Below are 20,847 nucleotides of genomic sequence, written 5' to 3'. Positions count from 1 at the left end.
TCGTTCCCATATTTTTCTCACTGAGTCCTTTAGGAAATACCTGGTCTGGGGAAATTTGTTGCCTTTTATTTTCGAAAGATAAACCATATGGCATCGGTTAATATTTGTGGTATGCGGGAAATCTTAGATATACATTTCAACAATACAAATTGGTCTGCCTTTGCACTTTCGGAGGGAATAAAACTCAAAAATTCCTAATACATCCGGATAAATTAATAAATAACTAACTGCGTTGAGATCACACTGAGAAAAAGCGGGTAAAGCTTTAAATTAAAGATGAAATTCTAACCAAAAAATTCAGAAAATGTAATTTACAAAAATTCTCATAGTTCATTGCTAGAGATATGTACATTTGAACATTTCTTCATGTGCATTGAATAAATGCATTGATATGTTATTGTTTGCAACCGCCATTTGATTTATGCATTTATTCAATCAATTATGCAATTAATTGTTGTCAAACAAAAAAAAAACTTGTTTCTGATTCCTCAAACTTTAGAATGATGAAAATTGCCAACACCTGTCAGCCGCATACTTTTAGCTGTCACTGTAGGAAGTACATAACATAAAATATTAAAATATGTTGATCATAGTTCCCTAGACAATAATGTAGCTCTATGTAGATCAAAAAAAATTCAAGTGCAAAGCAAGTGACGAATAAGCAGAACCGCAGGGCGTATGTATGTAGCATGGCTGGAAAGCTAAGGCAATTGCCGGAGACCGGTGAAAATGTCCTGGTCCGTAGTCTACAAACTCTGCCCGAGGACATTATACGCTGCATATTCGTCTTTTTACCTCGACTATGTGATAAGGTGCATCTTGCCTGTGCTGACCCCAAATTTCGTCACATCTTCGAGAGATGGGCACGTAACCAAAAGATTAACCTAGATACTGAGGATGTGGAACTAATGACATTGCCAGAAATGATTAATTTCTTCACTATGGCCGGACCATTTATTCAGGTACTTTATGTGAATTCTGCCTCTTTTGAAAAGGAATCGTTGGTAGTAGAGTTCATAGTGGAGTATTGCAAAAATCTCGAGGAGATTTACTATACCAATGTGACCGATGAGTTTCATTATCGCATCATAATGGCAAAATCGACAAAATTGAAGAAAGTATCCATCGATTGCATGGACGCCGATGATGTTTTAACATTTGATTTAGAAGCCAATCAGGACTTGGAATACTTTGAGCTCATCAATGGCTGTTATACTGGTATGTACCACTGATATCTGATATCTCTTATAGCCTTGTAAGTTTATTTTTTTTTAATTTTAGGCAAACATCTTTGCGGCTTTCCTAAACTTCAGACTCTGGTGCTACGTGATTGCCTACTATGGAATTCTGGCGAATTTGGCATACCCCTAAAATCTCTAAAAGTCTTAGATTTAGATGATTGCTGTTTTGAAGTTATGAATCAATCGTTATTCGACAAAATCACTGAATGCTGCATTGAACTGGAGGAGCTCTCTTTCTCTGGTTGTGACATGAATTTCGAAGTCATTGCCCAATTGCCGGAGCTCAAACGTTGTACTCTAAAGACCTGGATGACATCCAATGAGTTGAATCTTGGTTTTCTGGCCCAACTGGCCGAACAGAAAGGCAACAAACTAACCACTTTGCATTTATCTGGACAATTTCTTATTACCAACGAGCACGTTCGGTATATTGGACAATTTAGCTCTCTGAAGGAATTACGTTGGACTAATAATGATGTTCTAGAAGACGATCACTTTAAGTTTTTCAATGACCTTCATTTGTTGGAAACTTTTGCACTTTCCTGGTGTGGACAAGTCACAGATTTGGGCCTCATGAGATTATTGCGAAAGTGTGAACAACTTAAGGTAATCGATCTAACAGATTGTGAATTGATAACAAATGAGTTTGTGATCAATGCTATAGCCTGTTGTGCCAAGTCATCTTCGTATAGGCACTTGGTGGTGAATTCTAAAGGCACCAAGATTAAGGAAACTATGTTAACAGTAAGTACCTCAATCATTGAGAAAATATTTCAATTTCAGTTACCAGTGCTAAAAAGTCAAACATCATTGCAATTTAAATTTAGTTTTAATCGAGGGATCTAAAAAACGGCGAAATTCGAGTCCTTAAATATTTTTTTAGCCTAGAACCATTTTATGTTTGCAGAGGACAATCCCAAAGTCTTTTGTTTTCATCCTCAACTGTGTATTGCATACATAAAGGGGCCGTTTTTGTATTTGGGCGAGCCCTCGCTTCCAATTCGATTTTAATAGTAAATGAAAAACAATTCTGGAAAGTTTTTTAACTAAAGTTTCCCTATTTTATAGACAATTTTCGAAAAATGAATTACGCTAGTTAAATAATGAATATTAGGATTGCTTGGTTTTTAGTTAATGGATAATAAAAGTTGTTGAATTTTGTTTCCTGTAGTTAATTAACTAAATATTTATTTATTTAATTCCTTTTTCTTTTGTAGCATCCAGACTATTTGGCATACTTGAATCATGTGAAACTCAACTTTACAAATAAATGAATGGACAATTTGAGTTGCCTTTTTTGTTTATTTGAATTTTGTTTTGGAATCTATTAAAATCACAATCAAATGACCATCATTCCCCATCACCTGGTCTTAGTCATTCTACCAATACAAATCTGGGGGAGCAGCCAAGTACACAAAAAATAAATACAAATAAATAAAAATTGACTCACAAGGAAGTGCTCTCTATATAGTGTCTGTGGTCAATATTTATGATCACGCACACAATGCTCCATTAGCCAGCGGATAATTGCTAGAGCTTGCGCACCTTGGATGCACTTGGGCATTTATTTATAATACAATAAAAAAATACAAAACAAAATAGCTACAAAAAAAAAAAACAATTTGATATTCGATATGTTGGGGGTTGGTGTGGGGGTAGAGTTTCGATTCACTATGGTCGATCGAGATCGATCGATCGATTTGTAATAAATTTTCGCATTCAATTGTTACTTGAACTTTGTGCGCCAATTGAAATGATGTCTGTGTTAAAGCAGCAGGAAGCCCAGCAAGTTATAGACCCAGGAGAGACAGAGAGAGATAGAGAGAGAAGACCGAGACCAGTTGGTGAGATCAACTCACCTGCAAACAGTCGATTGGTTAGTCATCGGTCTTCCCCACTCGGCTCCCCTCTTTGGCACTTATCATCACACTCTCTTAGCCAGTCTCGGCGATTGTTGTCCGCTTCCAGATTGTCTGACCTCGTGTTGCTCCTTAAATGGTTATAGCTTTGACTTGGTTGTAGTACACGGCATAAAGTGCCTTGACATGTTCAAATGTCTGTCCATCTGTCTGTCGTTTGGTCCGTTTGTGCCTCTGTGCACTCTGTTGAGTGTTTGACTTTGTTTCTTGACTAATTAGTGTACTTTAACTGGTTTAAACGATAATGTTTGACATTTGTTAATCGAATAGCGTCTTGTGCATCTTCAATTTAGAGTTTCAATAGATGGATATGTATCCTATATATATGTTTGCTTAAATATATACAATTGAGTTGCATGAGAAGCTTAAATTAAGCCTCAATTTGTATGTACTCAAAGCGTGTCCAATCACGCCTGTGAATTATTTAACAAAAATATCTTTTTTTCCTCTTTATTTCATAAGAGAGAGACAAGCCTTAAAATTGCTCGAGCTGATGCTATAGAAATTCGTGTTGAGGGGGGTTTCGGGGGGCTGGGTCTATGTGATGATTATGGGAAATGGCTTTTGCTATCGCTTAGCACACCTTTTGCCAAGTGAACTTTTGAAATATGTTTGCTTTTGTTCAGATGCTTGAGAGAATACTTTTTGGAGGCGTCTATAAAACATTTTACTGTCAAGTAAAAGGCAATCATAAAAACGGAATGGATAACTTTATGATTTACTTATGTATGTACATAAAGCATATGCTAAAAATTATGATTTTGAAATAACATATTTTTTAGATTCTTAAAATCATCTTTCTAAAATTTTTAAACAGATACCAAATGGTCAATAAATATATTTGTAATTGCTAACTTTAAAATGTTTACAAAAACTGAACTCTAATGTTTCTAAAATTTACCTTCAACAGACCGTTTAAAAAAGCGTATATATTTCTACTGAGGTTAAAGGAGTTGTAATAATATGAAACTATATTGATTTTTATGCACAAATTTGTCAAAATATCGAAGCAATATTAGAAATCTCATATCTAAAATCTTAACATAATCGACATTAAACCCGCTTAATCCCAGAACACAGAAGCAAACACTTCAAATTATCCTAAAATATTTTTAGATATGTCGATGCAAACCATAACGATATGTATAATGATGTTTCTGGAAAAGTCGTTTTAAGATCAATATATGAACTACGACTAGGTAGACAATGGATACGATATGGCAACATAGTAAAGAGTGATGAGGGGTAAAACCTTTCTTTGTGTTAGGGTTTTAAAAGAATATAGATTTGGAAGTTGACTAAAAGTCTAGGTTGTATCTAGAACAATGGCTTAAGTCCATATATTATTAGATTTTTTCTTAATGAATGCTTATTTTCCGTCAGTGTGTTTGGGCTTTGCTGATATTCCTTAATTAACCCCTTTCTTATCTATGTAATGTCTGTAGGATTTTTTTATATGGATAGTGTCAAAACTCAGACAATGTAAAAAATCTCCTAAAATTAATTTAAAATTACTGATGAATAATAGTTTGGAATTAAAGATTCAAATGTTTATGTATTGAGTCGTTTGGAATAATAGAAGATCTTAAATCGCTTAATATTTAATTATTTCTTTAAACTTTTTTTTTTTGTGTTGGTAGAGTTTATTTAACTAAAGTATAACTTTCAACTTCCATCATTATTAACATTAAAGTTACCCTAAATAATTTGCAGTCTAAATGTTACGTTGTGCGTATACGTAATAAGTTTAAACATATATTTTCGTTAAAAAAACGCGTATATTCCGTGTATCTTAAGCTGAATTATATTCAAAAATAAATTATTTATTGTAAATTGATACATATATTAGTATCGGATACCTACAGAGATTTGTATGTGCCATTAAAATCATCACCGGAACAGCTGCAGTCTGGATAGGCATACGCTGGCACTCAATTTGTTTATTTGCATATATTCAGCTACTTCATCAGAAGTCTTAACTTGTTTTTTAAACCAAGATTAAATTGTGAGTTCTCGCTTAAGACCTGTTTTAGCCTTCGTGTTAGCGCTATTCCCTACAAAACCTTGCTAACAAGACGAAACCTTATTATAATTGTATTCTTTAGGTTACTGTAATCTATACCATCAAATTTGCTTCATGTCTTTGAGAACAAAATGTTAAGCAACACCCCTAAATGAAAGAAAGAAAAAATATATCACTCACAAAGTAAAATCTTCTTACATTTACCTAATACTATATCAAGTTGGTCATTGAAAAGAAGAAACTTTCTCAGAAGAAACCAATTGAACTGTGGAAAGATGTCTTGTGATGATTTCTCAGCCTAAAATAATGCAGATTCTAGTGTTTCAACTACAGAATGGGAATCAAACAAATGCTCTAGTTCGATGCCTAATGTCTATCGATATTAAATGTTTTCTATTAATATCTGGCAATTTTGTTTTCAAATATTCCAAAAAGTTTTCAAAAATTCAGGTGTTTCATATTTATTTTGAATACTCAAGTGCTTTTACCATAAATATTTTGTTGCATAAAAAACTTAAATCACAGAGTTATAAGTTATTTTGTTGCAAATTGTTTTGCGGCACGCCATATGCAAGAAAAATCAAAGAGCTAACGAAATTATTTTATATTAAATTACAATTTTAGTTGTGTTTGCTGCACGTTTCGACCGTTGCTGATGACGATGATCATGATGATAATGATGATGATAATGATGATGCAAAGTTAATTTACACTACACTCCTACTTGTTCTATACCTGAACTTTTGGGGGCATACGATAGTCAAGTAAAAATGATTGGCACATTAGCACAAATTGTTAGTACATCTTATTTAAGTCATTTAATTAATTCGGCAGTTTCCCTGCAAACTCAGAAAAAACAATCAACCAGCCACACGAATTCAGTCTGCACAATTCTTGGTTCGTTCAGGTCCAGCTCCAGTATCTGTTTTTTTCATGCCTGCCAATTCGCCATTCGAAGACGTGCGCAGGCTTGTCAAGGCTTTACGGATCCATGTGGCTATAGACTCAAAAGCTACCTTCAATTTGACAAAAAGAAGAAAAACGAAAACAAAAACCATAAAAATGTATATATGTAGGTATATAGAAGAACGAAAAAAAACCCGCTGGCAGACTACCGACAATTGTAGTTGCATGTTTTGCCTTTCGATTTGTTGACCAAGCTCTTCTGGAAATTATTGTACACTCTGGCTATCAATTGATACAAATCTATGCAATTTAGAATATAGAGACGTAAATGTGCTGAAGCTTAGTTTTAGTTATGCCACATTGAATGTCAATAAATAATACTGCAACTAGCAACTAACCAACCAACTAACCAACCAATGAACGGATCGTCTACAGCTTCTTACCTATGTATGTAGATACATACATATATTCATATAAAATGTGGAGAACATAGCACACGGGACAGGTCGAGGTCGCCAGCTGGAGTTGTCCGGTCTGAAGCGCCGCGGGTGAGAAAATGTCCAAAGCCAAAAGATGCGACTTGACTTGGCCAACACTAATCATGCAATGCGGTAACTGGAAAAAAACAGCAGCTTACTTATCATACACCGTTCAAAAAAAAAAAAAAAAAAAACACCAAAAACCTTTAATATTGATGTTGTGTAAATGATAATTTACGATCTTATCATTCAAAGCCAAAAAAATAAAAACTCTTTGAAAAATATAGAAAAAATATACCTCTTCACAATTGATCAAAATAATGGATTAATATTGTGTTTAACTATAAAAAGTTTCTAAAAATTTATTACCGTGTAGTGTTACTACTAATAAACTTGGAAACTGCAGCAGTAAAGTATAAAAATCAAATCGATTTTAGGTCATAAAGAAATCTATTAAAAACTATAATAAAGTGTGGGAGGAAGAGTTCAAAGAGTTTGCCAATCTTAAACTATTGTTTATTTATACATATGTTTATAAAAATAGTTTTAGATTGTTAAAAATTGAAAGCGTTAAGAGATACCTAAAGATCAAAGCATTAAGGTTCAGCTAAGTTTTATAATTTAAAATCCTTTTCACAGATTTATTAACAAAATATTGCAGAAAACTTAAAAATTTTTGTGAATTTTGCAACATAAACAAAATTTATAGATTAGCTTTAGTATTTAATAATATTTTTCAGATTTTGATCTTTTTGATGAGTAAAAAACCTTGCATAACCTGGCATTCTTATGTAGATGATCGTTTTATTTTTCGCTCTATTTCACTGTAATTCTCAACTGGCTTAAGCCTTAAAAAACCCTTATAATTCTAGAGCAAAGTCTGCTAAGTATAAACAAAACTAAAAACTGTTAGTACTAATTTTTTACAGATTTGATTTAACTAATAACAAAATGTATGTAACATACTTTTGTTTAAACAATTTAAAAATTTCTTCTGCTGATTGAAGTATCTTTGCTGTCATTCAAAAACTTTAAAAACTCTTTTAGCTTAAGCTTTAAGAATCGTATCAAATTAAATTCCATTAAATTTGTACAAGTGTTGATGGCTTTATATTTAGTTGTCGGCATCTTCTTCCATCTTTTAAAAAAACCTGCAATTGGTCCTCAGTTAAAACATCGTCTGCTCTTTATCAATGACAGATTGTGAGTGGAGCCATTTAATTTATTGCAATTTTCTCAAAGCTTTTGTTGTATCTACTTATACATAGATAGATAGAATAGATGCCACATTGGATCAGGTTTCCATTGCCTGGGGCTGAAGTTATCTAATACATTTAGTTAGCAACCTTTAAAGCATATTTTCCATCTGGACATAAATCAAGTGTTTAAATGAAGCAACTATCTCAGTGACATTGAAATATTCAAAAGAGAAAATGCAACCGATTAATTATCCATAACAGATCCGCAATAGTTAAGACAATAATGTTAGATATTTAAAAAATTATGTAGAGTTACTAGTAATTAAATGACTAGAAGTAAAACAATCAATCTTAAAAATCCATTTTGTACATATATTAAAAATCTACAAATGTTTTAATAAATAAGATTTAAAGGGTTTAAGAAATTATGTTTTAGTATTATGATCTTGTAAAAGTGATATACAAATACATATTTCCGCTCTTTTCTTTCATCTTACTCTTCCAATTTTCCTTAAACAAACCAAAAACTGCTTTACTTGGATTAAAAGTTATAAAAATTATAAATAATAAGTCTTTTAATAGAAAAGCTAAGACCATAAAGAAATGATGTTTTAGAACAAAATCTTTATTTATTTATTTATTTAACAAATTAAATCTAGTAATAATTACTAAACCTAATGATTTATAAAAGAACACTAGCTGCAAGGGCCTTCGACTCGTTAATTTGTGTTTTACACATGTTTCTTTGATGAAATTGTATATTTTAAGGATATTGTCTACAGAAGGATTATTTAAAAGGTTAAAAAGTACCTTTCATTAGTTCCTGATTAACATAGACATTATTAGTTAATTGTTAAGACGATAAAAATGAACTTAGATTAAATACATTTTTGTGTCCATCCATTATTTTGATTTTAATTTAGAGAGTTTAAAATATTTGTCATGTAACAACATGTAAATTTTGATAACTATAATCCTAGTTTATTATTAAACCGAACTATTTCTTATAAACTAAAATTATCGGCATAAATTGTATGGTGTTTATACCTAATTTAAATCTCAGATCTTGTTAATATTTTTATATACATTGATTATTTCCAGAATTTGTGCAGAATCATTTAATTCAAAGCGTTTTTATACATACGTACTTAAACTTCCCCAAAAGTATGCCAAGAAAATTAAACAAAGAAGCCATTAATCAACTAGTAAAATTAGTGAAATTGGTCCAATCCAAAAACAAACTTTTTGCCTTTAATTGGAGCATCTTTATTAGCCAGCATCAACTTCTTCTAATTTCATCCCTTTCATCATTATTTACACATATGTAGAGTCACCACACTGAGAGCTAAAAAAAAGAGCTTAGAGTAACGTGTTTTGAACTACTTGATAAGTTTGGCAGCTGGTCAAAAATCACCTGATTACACATTTATCGAACTATAGTCCAAGCTGACTTCATCAGTATGGCATTTCATTTTCTATTCAAAAAGAATGAATGCAAGTGCTTATGTAATTAAATATCATACCCTTAATACATACAAAAGCTTAGCTGTTTTATTGATTTTAATGGCATATACTAAAATATTTCAAACTAATTAAGCTTAATGTCTCTTTTGGGAACATTTGTTTAACCACCCAAAGCATACTAAGGGAACACGATAATCATTGGCTTATTAATAATGGCTCAAATGGTTATTAGTGTGCTGCACATTTATAGTTTATATTCATGAGAAAATTAAAAATAAAATTTTATAGAAATCTATAATTCCATTCACTTTGCAGATTAACGATTTTCGTTGAGCTTATTTATAAAAATCTATTTATTTAGGCTTAAGTTCACACTTCCCACACCTGTGGGTTTCGCTTTCATTTTTTGCCCCCGTTTTTGGTCAATTTATGTTATGGCTTAATTTCAACCTATTTTTGCAACACACGAAGGACAAAAAAAAGTTGAGGAAAAATGCCTGCACGTGTCGTTATCCTTTGGCTATTTTTATTTCCGCTGCAATGGAATGCACACACAGGCGGAAAAACTCTTTGTCGGTGACATCATGTGGGCAGCTCTCAACGAAAATAGACCAGAAAGGATAAAAAAAATGTCCCGGCCTAGATGTGACGTCAGATGTGAGCGAGATGACAGTAGAGACCGTTAGGCTTTGCTGCTCTTTTACATATGACGTCACACAAGAATGAGACCACACTATATTAACAACGACGTCATGACTTGGTCTCTGCCCTCCACTCACTCTTTCTCTCTCTTTTGCGGTCTCGCCATGGATCAATGACGACGACGTCGACGTTGCCGGCCGGCGTTTTGTTTTTCTGCCGTCGTAGTCGCTGCCGATGCCGATGCCTACTCACCTGGCAGGTGTTGTTGTTGCTGTTGTTGCCATTCATTCATTCATGTTGTCTGGTTCGCTTCAGTGCGCATGTCCGCGACACGGCCACTACAGTTGTTGTAGTTGCAGTTGCTGAAGCCACAACCGCCCAAACTTATGACGTCTTTGTTTTTTATTGATTAAATGTGACGTCATTGGGGCATTTGTTAGAAGTGGCGGGCCCAACCGCCAAACGGTAGACTATAAATAATACATGGCAATTATCGCTGGAAATTGATAACCCGACAATGTTAATTGGTCCACCTTTACTTTAACCAATTTTCTCATACCATTTATTTCTATTTCCATTTGCAGCGACTAGGCAAGGCTGTTTTTTTTCATGAATTTTAAATGGAAATAATTTTAGAAAAGACAGATTAGATTTAAGGCTAACAGTAGGCACATGATTTGATAATTTGTCATCATTGAATTTTTTGTTTCAAAGGATACTTTTTGGAAAGTCCCTAGAGACTTCAAAAAGTGAGAATAATTTTTAATTATTATGTCATTTATTATTGAATGATCATATACATACATCTATGTGAATTACCTTTTTTTTTATTTACCTCCTCCCACAAAACATTGTTCACATCAACCCAAGCGAGTGGGTGCAAGTCCGAGCAAACTTATCTTTACGATGACAAAATTTTCTCTTTGTTGGTGACATACGTTTACTTCCGGTCTCCGTTACTTCCGGCGACCAAGAACATATTTGCGTGCAAAAAGTATACAATTTCTGTCATGCATTCCACAGCATTACACAACAACCACAAATGCTTTTACTGCATACTTTAAATCAGTTTTTGAGGTATTTACATGGCTGTACATTCTTGCAAATATTTTAGACTAGTCATAGGCATATTCCTAAACAGAGTATGAAGGTGGTAATACTGACAATCATGGTTAATAATGGTTAATATTTGTTTCGTTCACTCTCAGATTTCTCATTTCTAAGTTTTTAACATTTTCTAGTGTTAAATTTGTAGAAAATTTCTGGCTAATTCAGAATTCTGCGAGATAAATTAGCTGTGATCACCCTGATATCAGAGCTAATTATTATATACCAAAGTAATGATAGCAACAGTGCTGAGTCATCATGTAAAAGCAATATTTCAAATACCAATATTATGGCAGACGTATCTAAAGGTATAATTTTTCATAAAGACAGAGTATTCCACAGCTTCAGTGGTTACTTCACATAACATTTACCAACACTAGCTTTAAAATATGGCTCTCAACACTATAACTATATTTATAGAGAATTGATTTCAATTAAAAGCTTTATAGATTCTGCCCTATTTAAAGAAACTCAACAAAAACTTCAAAATTTTGAATATAATTTTTGATTTAATGAGGCATAAAAAAAGGACATAATATTAGGGTTTTTATCAAGAATTTGGATAATTAATTAACTAATATTTGAAAATCTCTACAGTTCAATCAACTGAAGTAAATACCTCAATCACAAATCTATATGTATAGGTTTTCCCTTACATTTTCCTCAAAAAAAAAAAATTGATATTGATTTTACTATCAATTCACTGCACACACACACATGTATATATACATACGTAATAGCCAACATATAGATATATAATTTGGGCTTGCCCCGCTGAGGTCAAAGACATACACTCACACACACAGTCCCACCACAGTGACAAACACACACGTAGGTCTGCACGCACCTAAAAAGCCGGCAGACGTCATACCCACATTTTGTCGTTGTTGTTGTTGCTGCTGGGGAGGCTTGAGTCAATCAATTCCATTCCTCTGATAAGACAGCGTGAACACTGTGTACAGTGTACACAGTTAATGGAGCGAATCAAAATACAGAGATAAAATGGCAAAAACAACAACAACCAACAAAACTGCTGCCTACTTTGAGGCGTGCGTGACGAACATGGAACAAACGTGATGGTTCTTTGAAGCTCCTCGTTCTATTGGTGGTTTGAGGCAGGTAGAAGGGACAGGCAGCTCCTCTGACGCGGTCAAGACGAGACGCAATAACGGAAGCAGACCATAAAATCAATGCCGACATCGTTGGGTGCCTTCAGTTCCGCTTTCAGTCAGTGTTTACGTCCGTTTGCGTGTCGATTGTTGCGTAGGGATTTCATTTACGAACACAATAATAGTGTAAGAGAGAGAGAAAAGAAAATAAAGTTTGTGTACCTCAAGGTCGTACAGGAAAGCTAAGAGATGTGAGTGGGTCGATTTGTCTCAAGGTTCTTTAATGAACTTTTTTTCATAGTGGGATGATAGAAAGAAAGAAACATTTGGGAAATGAAACTTTGTAAGAAGACAAAAACTTGTAAGAGATTATGAAAAAGGCATATACTTACCTATATATTAGAGATGGCTCATGATTAAGTCAGCATAAATGGGCAACAGCCTTTAGGGGATGAGGGAACATGTCCAATGACCTTGTTCTCCGATATATTTTTGTATACCATTGCCAAAAGGAGAATAGAGAAATCGTTGATCATATAAAAGTTATTATCATTACCAGCAGTTTTCTCCGATATTTTGCAGTAAGAAATTCAGTGAATAACTGATCAAGTGAGTAAGTGAGTAAATGAATATGTAAGCAATCGAGTGAACCCCCAAGTTAGTTAGTTAACAGCTTAAAACATAAAACTCTCTCTAAAAAATTGTCGGCTAATTCCCTTTTTAAACTGGAAAAATACGTTTTTATAGACAGAGCCATTAAAGATGCGTTTAAACTAAAAGTAATTAGGCATTTCTTAATACAAACCGAGATTCGTTTCGATTATCATTACCAGTTTTCCATGCTATCGCCATACAAATTCTATTCGTCTTTCAAGTTTTGCATAATCATAATCAAAATTCTTGTTTTTGCAATTTAAGCTGACTAATATTTCAACTTCATCCACGAATCTTAAATTTATTTATGCTAAAAATAATAATGTTTAGCGTTGAGTCCGTAAATCATCTGGCTAACAACCTGGTGGCAACAACAACAACAACAGAAACACTTACAATTTTTATAGTAATAACCAAAACATTTTGCATTGCTTCATCACATTCATTGAAAAGGAAAATGAGGCCCAAGCTCTCTAGAGTCATGTCAATTGGGCGTATACTTGATATTATTACATGTACGTCTATATAGTCGTTTAAAATTGTAAAATAGCCAAAAATTGCCAACGAAATATTTTTAAACAACAAAGCCACAAAAAAATAGTTACAAATATTAATAGCAAAAAACAAAAAAAAAAATGAGAAGAAAATATAAAAAACCAAAAATAATGACAATAATTCGCCACAAAATGCACCTGCAGGCACAAATCAAGTCAACGCCAACGAAAGGTTGGGTCGTCATCGTCGTTTCACCACTATGGTAAATGGGCATGTCCAGGAGTAAAAGCAGTTTCGGTTTTGTCTAAAAGGGTTGGCGAATTTTTTTGGCCAAAGAAAAACCAATTTATGCAAATGAATCAAGAGGCGCCGTTGCAAATGCAACAACTGCAACAACTGAAACAACGGCAACAACAATGCAAAGTGCCGCATGCTAATTGAAATTTACAGAAAACCAAAACCTTACAGAAATCAAAGCTTAAATAGCAATCAAAAAGAGCAAAAATTCCTTAAATTAAACTCACGAACTCTCAGAGCCAACGATGCGAAAATGATACATGCATTAAAAAACAAAAAAAAAAACCCACCAAAAAGAGCAACAACTCCAAAAACAACAACAGCACTCTAAGTAGACGTAGCAAAACGAAGCAAATTTGGCTCAGCACATTTAGAATATCATCGCAACCAAAAAAAAAAACCGAAATAGACAAAGGCCCAGGCAGAGACAAAAGCAAGGAGTGCCAAAGTTTCGTTTCGTTTTTTTTGTCTTCTTTTCCTTCGACTTTGGCTTGGCATGTCATGCTTAATACAGCCAATAAAACCACTAGCAAACAGCAACAACAACAACAAGAATCACAGCGGCAACAAAGTCTTTGGAAGCGACTTCAAACAAACTTCAACTTCAAACCAACAACAAAAACTCCAACGCAAAGCTTAGCTGCTGCTGCTGCTGCTGATGCTGATGCCTAGCATGTAGTTTTTGGGGCCACGAGCGGGTCAAGCCAAAGCAACCAGGCCCACCGACTCCCCCTGTTTGGCCAACCAGCAGTCAACACTAGGAACAACCTCTACAGCTGACAGTGGTTCAAGGAATATGAGTAATGAATGAAAAATAGTTTATGACATCGTGGAATATTTTCAATAACAACAAGTGTCAAACGAATTACGATTCTTCCACATCTTTTTTTCTGTTTTTAAATTTCTTTTTCATTATGAACAAATTTTAAGTTTATTTAATGTCTTTCAACATTGATTGGGTATGTAATTAGTCTAAATTTTCTCATTATCTCAAGAAAGCAGGAATAAAAGCGCATGAGAAATTGTTTGGGAAAATTAAAGCCTCTACTGAGTAGTGTTTTTTTGACATGTGGACTAATTTTTTATGTTTGATAATAATTTTTTTCTGACAAGCACGAGTCGAATTGTTTCCGAAGTGCCGTTGCCGAACCTACAAGCGCATTTATAGTGTATGTGAGACGGCAGCGCTGCGGCAGAGCTAGGACCTAGTCTGGGGAATGGACCGTGCCGAACATTGCTCTACTCCATTAACAAAAGAGTGACAAAGTTTTTCATAAAATATGTTAAAATGTGTTCATCTATCTAGATTTTGACCTCCTTTAACTGTATCAAACCTTGTTAATTTTTGGTTAGGGAGTTTAATTTTACGAAAAAGAACTTGAATTTTTTCGGTATTTATAATTCTGAAGTGTTTCAAATTTTAATTCACAACGGCCAAACCATTCATGTTCTACTATAACGCATAACGTTTCACAGGTTCTTTGAATATTGCCTTAGTTAAAACTTGAACATTCTCTACTTATTATATTTAAGCAAGGTTTTCTTTTTAACGGATTTAAAACTAACTAACCATAATATTCTATATAAAGGAATTTTTAAACAAAATCTTTTCCAAGTTTGACACAATTAGTTTTCCATTTAAATTCCAGATTTGTGGAACATTTTTCAATGTTTTTGCTTCACTGTATGCAACGGCATTGCATATACATACACGATGCATGCCACAAAACACAGACCAGTTCCACTTGCGTCGCTCCCAAAAATAATACAAAACAAAAAAAAAACAGCCAACTAATATATATGTACACGAGAAGCCACACCAAGTTGAAGCAGCAACTTGGGCCCCATCCCACACCTTGCCCCTTCTCCTGTTTCAGCATGCATCAAGTCAAAGCCGATCTACAAACGGAATAGTTATAGCACTATGGGAAAAAAATCTAGCTAAAACGAAAGGAAGAGCCACTGCGCCCAAGTTGCCGACTCTAGCAACAACAACAACGACGACGACGACGATCTCACGTTTGTCCCAAGCATCAGTATCCGCCTCTACATCTCTCTCTCTCTGTCTCCTTCTGTCTCTCTGACACACACTCTCTTTTTCTCGCGTACGCTAACAACAGTTAGAAAACGTGGCTTGGAACCTGTCTAAAAATAGCCACAACGAATGCAACCAAACACACGAAGGCAAACGAAAACGAAAACTAAAAAACGTTACCGGCCTCACCTACTAAGAGACACCGCCTCAGATTTCGACTTTGTCTCTGACTTCGTCTCTTGACTCTCACTCGACTCTCCAAGCTCCGCTCTGTCGGCCTCAGCGTCGATCTCAGCTTGAGAGCTCAAAGAGAGGCCAACTTGCTCGTTTGATCGTGTTTATGAGCTGCAAACGCCGGTGTCAATGGTAAAGTGCATTAATTTCATTTAAACAATAAAAAAAAAATACTCATTTTGATTTATGCTTTGATTTTCTAAATTTGAACGAACTTAGAAATTTATTTCCGCAAAAGTTTGCTCCAGAAAATAAATAGCTAAAGTCAAAGTACAAATGCTTTAAAACGAATTATTTGTGAAGAGCAGTAAAAGTATTGCCATTAAAAATTAAAAATATGACGTCCAGTGACCCATAAAAAAAAATAAAATATAGAAATCGTGTTCATTTCGAAAATAAATTAAAAGTTTTAAACCTATTGTAATATGTATAAAGTTTTTATTGTCATTTTTAATCGAAATTATTTCTATTAACATTATTTAAATTATTTATACATTTATATTAATAAATTACATTAGACTAAACATTTTATTACCACAACGATTTTATGTTCAATTCAATACCTGTTTTCAGGGATCTAAGTATGCGAAATGGAGATGAATTGCCCCCTAAAGTATGCAATAGGCAATATCTTTTTGTTATCTATAAAGAATATTTCAAATTTTTTGTAAGTAGAGAATGGCTAACGATGCAAACCTCCTTTATAGATAGGTATGCTTACCAGTTCCATAACTTTTTAAAAGCTAATTTAGCGAATTTCCTGCATTTTGAAAACCTAGATACTCCTATTTCAAAATATAGAAAAAGTTCTGTACTCGGCACTCTGAACTGGACAATAATTTGCAACCCTGGCTTTACTGTCCACTTAGGATAAGCCTTTTAATAATTACTTGTGTTCGGATTGATCATTTATATTGTTTCGAGTTTTGAATTTAATACTTTTTGTCATGAGCTGTCTTGTTCTTTTCTCATGGCTGGAAAATGTTCTTTACTTTTATTTATTTTCATATTAATTTTAATATAAAATTGGAGAATTTTTTTTTTTTAAGATTTTAAAATAAAATATCATGTAGATTTGTACAACCTTCCTTGTGGCTAAAGACCTTTATAAGAATAGAGATTCAAATACTTAGCGACCAATGCTGCTTAAGACATTAAGCCTAAACTAAAAGTGAACTGAAAATCTAGAAAATTCACCTCCCTCCCTTCTAGAAAATTCACCTTCCCTCAACACTTCAGACATAACCACTTAAGCGAACTTACCCAATTGACCTACCATTTAGTTCGCCATTAATTGAACTTGCTGTAGATACTTTAGACCATTTGCTTATTGTTTAACGGCAAATCGCGTATATAAATATATAAAAATAAAAAATATAAGTACCTAATACCTATCATTAAATCTAAGAGAGTGTTCATATATTAAAAAAAAATGTGTCGATGAACATCATTTTTTAACTGTTCATAAATTTGTTAAATTTTATGTTGCAATTAAAACCACCTTACATAATTGCAAACTATCTTATTGTTAGTTAAATACAAGATCTCTTGGTTAATTTTCTGTCAGCAAACTCTTTTATTATTTCGATTAGCATTCATAAATTACACCTACTTTATTATGTCTTTGATCTGGTGTCTAGCTTAAACATCTTCGAGAAATCTCTTTTTGAATTCGCTAAAATTTTGTTATTTTTCCTTTGAATTTTCTTAGCTGGGTAACCTGCCCACTTAAGTAAAAACATGAAACCACGGCATCAAGAGCACCGAAGTTTATATACCCTTGATATGCCAAAGTCAGAGTTAAGTCCTTGTAAGACAACAAAGAGCATTAGATGGAACAGGTTGACTTGAAAAAAGCTTGAATAGTTTTTATGTGCAAAATCCTTACGACTTGATATGGTATCATGGTACAGTATATACCTAACTTTATATATAAGCACGTGTGTGTGAGTGAGTGTATGTGTGTGTTTATGATATCACCTACACACAGAATAATAGAAATCCTGTGAAAAGGAAACCCTAACCATAAACTGAAAGAGGAGCGAAATTCCTGCTGCCCACACACAAACATATTTAATGTAAGTTAACACGTTTGGAAGGAGTTTGAAGGATGCGACCACCAAGTGGGCGGTTAGAATGGAACAGGTGAGAAATAATCAATCTTTTGCAGACCAAAATGTGTCTGACAGAGACAGACATAGTGAGTTTTATGACGCAAATTATTTCCGTTTTCCTTTTCGCTTGCTGCTAGTCGGTATCACATATACAGATATATCTCTCTCTGTGTGTGTACAGCGTATTGTTGGTAGTTTTTCCTTTTTCTTTTGTTTTTTTGTCTGGCGCAAGCGCCCTTAAAACGACGTCATTGATTTTTCTCGCACGAGCTGAAACTGATGAGGTTTTCTTGGCTAAATGGGAATGACGTAATAGCCAGTCCGAAAGAGCTTCGGCTTTGGCTAATATGCCGAATGGAATAAAACCAAAAACAACCAAGGTAGGTCGTGTTTCTCTCCCACTCTTACTCTCTCACTTTTACTCTCGCCTATTCGCTCGCTCTCGTTGGCCCTCTCTCTCTCGCTCTCGCTGGCCTGCAGTCAGCGTCAGCTGTGGCAGCGGCAACGGCAACGCTTTGAATATAGTCGCGTGTAACCGTAAAGATAAGTTCAGTCGCGTCATAGACGCCGCATTGTTAACAACCATTTTTCTCACAGCAAAAAAATAAACTAAGCGTATAACAAAAATCAGTTAAAATCATTTAAGAAACTTTTGAAAAAGAATTCAAACATTTTGCTCACAATAAAGAACTAATTTAAACGGCACTTACAAAAATCGTTCAAACAGTATTAACTATACAAATCTCTAAATATATATATACAATATATATTTGTAGCAACAAGTTGTTGAAAACAAAATTCGAATACGGAAACGGTAGCCGGCGTATGTGTTATAATAATTTTGTGGTACAACATTGCGTATGCTTAATTTCCTTTTGAAATACTCTCTGAACAATTTTGTAATTGAAAATAGCATTTTGAACAAGTTTTCTAAGCGCGAGTGTGTCTTTGTGTAAGTGTGCGTGTGTGTGTTTTAACTTTAAGCAACGTCCTTGTGCCTCCCACTACAACTATATATAAAAAAAAAAAAATAGAAATTTATATATATATATACTACGATATATATATATATACACTGAGTGTGTAAGTCATTACGTCGTCAGTTGGGGCAATGCGCAAACGCCAACACAAGAGCAAAAATTTATAGCAAAAAATCGCGAGTTCAAGTTTAAGGACAAGGACACAATTGTAAAACAACAACAAAACGCATAACAACATGTCCAAGAGGCCTGATTACAACTTTAATACAAATCAAGGCAAAGTTTGCTTTAACTTTGCTAGCCAACAACAACAACTACAACAACACGAACAACTTCTGGTTAAGCACTAAATACTTGTGGCTGCAAAAAAAAAAGGAAGAGGAGCGGATAGAACATTACGGAAATTATCGTGCTGGATCTCAAGCGCCTTCTAGGGCGCCAAACAGGTGCTTAATCCAAAGAAAAAAAAAATATATATATTATGAAAATTATTTAAATGTTTCATGTGTGTGTTCTATGTGTGTCTGTGCGTGCGTGATTCTGTTCTGTTGTCCTATGTGTATCCTTTTTATGTTATACTATGCTAAGTGTTCATTTGACATCATCATAATAGAGACTTTACTTAAAGCCCAAGAAAAGACTTAACTATAATGCGCGATCGTCTTGCTTCCTTGATTGTGGTGAAGCAAGAGGAGCAGCTTCAACAACACCAACACCAACAACACCAACAACAAATTGCAGCAGCTGCAACAACAACAGCAACAACAGCAGCAGCAGGTGCTGCCACACAAAACCATATGCCCATTAAATGCGAATCGGCATTATATGCAACATTACCCCAACAATATTATGAGATCAATAATAATTCCTGCTATAGACAAAATTTAAATCAAAATCAGCAAACATTATTGCCGTTGCCGCTGCCGTTGCCATTGCCATTGCCACCGCCTCTGATTTATCCCTGTCGCAATTTATTCCCTGATGGTTGTGATATTAGCCATTTAACCTGCTGCAGTTCCTCCACCACCGGCAACACAAATACCAACAACAATTTCTCCTCCAATTCGCCGTTGTCTTCGTCCTCGTCGCCGTCCTCCTCATCATCTTCATCATCATCATTATCCAGTTATACATGTATGTAATTTTTTTAGTTTTTTATTTTTTCTTTTTTCATGCTGGTGTCGGTTTCTAATCCTATTAATCGCGAACGTTGCGTATGCGCAATATCACGCATACGACGCATTGCCAAATCTTTGTACAGACAATGACTACATAAATTTTCTTAACGAAACAACAAAAAACACACACATCCTAAAAACGGTGAAAATATTTAGCAAATAATACTCAAATGAGGGTTTCATTTTTGTTGTCGTCTTTATATATACATTTTTTTTTTTGTGTTTTCTTCTACTCTTTGATTTTCTTTTTTTTGTTTTTTCTATGCATTTTCCTTTCCACTCGTCCCAATTGCACGATGTAAACATATTTACCAGCGTCAGCAATGCAACGCAGTAGACAGCAAAGCAGACGCCAGAGACCCGAGGGCAAAATGATTTATAATCTGCACACAATGCACTATACAAATATCGTAAGGGTTAGCCAGACATTGCATTTGCTATTATTATTAGCAACATAAAATGGCGAAAGTGTAGGAAATGAGTATGAGGAAATGCAATGATATCATTGCAGAGATCAAAGCAGCAGGTGGCGAAAAAAATGAAGATTAGAATTATTTGTTTTTCATTAACTTTTAACCAAACTTTACAAGTGACTGTGAAATATCCTTGGTGAAATTTAAGTGTATACATATTTTTATTATTTTCTGCCCCAAAAATATGTGATCTCATCAGAATAATGGATTTTGATTGATTTAAACTTATAAAGTTTGGGAATTTTTCATTTAAACTATGCACAACATAAAGCCAAAGAATTTTTCTTCATAAAATAAG

At 34.0% G+C, this 20,847-nt stretch overlaps 2 protein-coding genes across 2 annotated transcripts in view; both read left to right on the top strand.

The window, feature by feature from the left end:
- Positions 1-589: 589 nt before the first annotated feature.
- Positions 590-2,528, top strand: LOC6642633 (F-box/LRR-repeat protein 20). Its single transcript, XM_002064974.4, has 3 exons — positions 590-1,218; positions 1,282-1,985; positions 2,459-2,528. The coding sequence occupies exons 1-3, from the start codon at positions 690-692 to the stop codon at positions 2,513-2,515; spliced, it is 1,290 nt and encodes a 429-aa protein (XP_002065010.1). The 5' UTR covers positions 590-689; the 3' UTR covers positions 2,516-2,528.
- A 16,763-nt stretch (positions 2,529-19,291) lies between these two features.
- Positions 19,292-20,847, top strand: part of LOC6642002 (probable nuclear hormone receptor HR38) — a 42,531-nt gene continuing 40,975 nt past the window's right edge. The window contains exon 1 of the mRNA XM_023175978.2: positions 19,292-19,344. The gene's annotated coding sequence lies outside the window, so the exon portion shown is untranslated. The remainder of the gene's footprint in view (positions 19,345-20,847) is intronic.

Source organism: Drosophila willistoni (genome assembly GCF_018902025.1).
Source record: "Drosophila willistoni isolate 14030-0811.24 chromosome 2R unlocalized genomic scaffold, UCI_dwil_1.1 Seg167, whole genome shotgun sequence".
Lineage (NCBI taxonomy): Eukaryota > Metazoa > Arthropoda > Insecta > Diptera > Drosophilidae > Drosophila > Drosophila willistoni.
Note: the sequence above shows the minus strand (reverse complement) of the source record. Positions and strands in the feature narration are given on the sequence as shown.

Excerpts from the sequence above, each read along its gene's own strand:
- LOC6642633 (XM_002064974.4), top strand. The coding sequence starts at position 690 with ATGGCTGGAAAGCTAAGGCAATTGCCGGAGACCGGTGAAAATGTCCTG. Across the intron at positions 1,219-1,281 it reads CATCAATGGCTGTTATACTG|GCAAACATCTTTGCGGCTTT; the intron begins GTATGTACCACT and ends TTTTAATTTTAG. Across the intron at positions 1,986-2,458 it reads TTAAGGAAACTATGTTAACA|CATCCAGACTATTTGGCATA; the intron begins GTAAGTACCTCA and ends TTTCTTTTGTAG.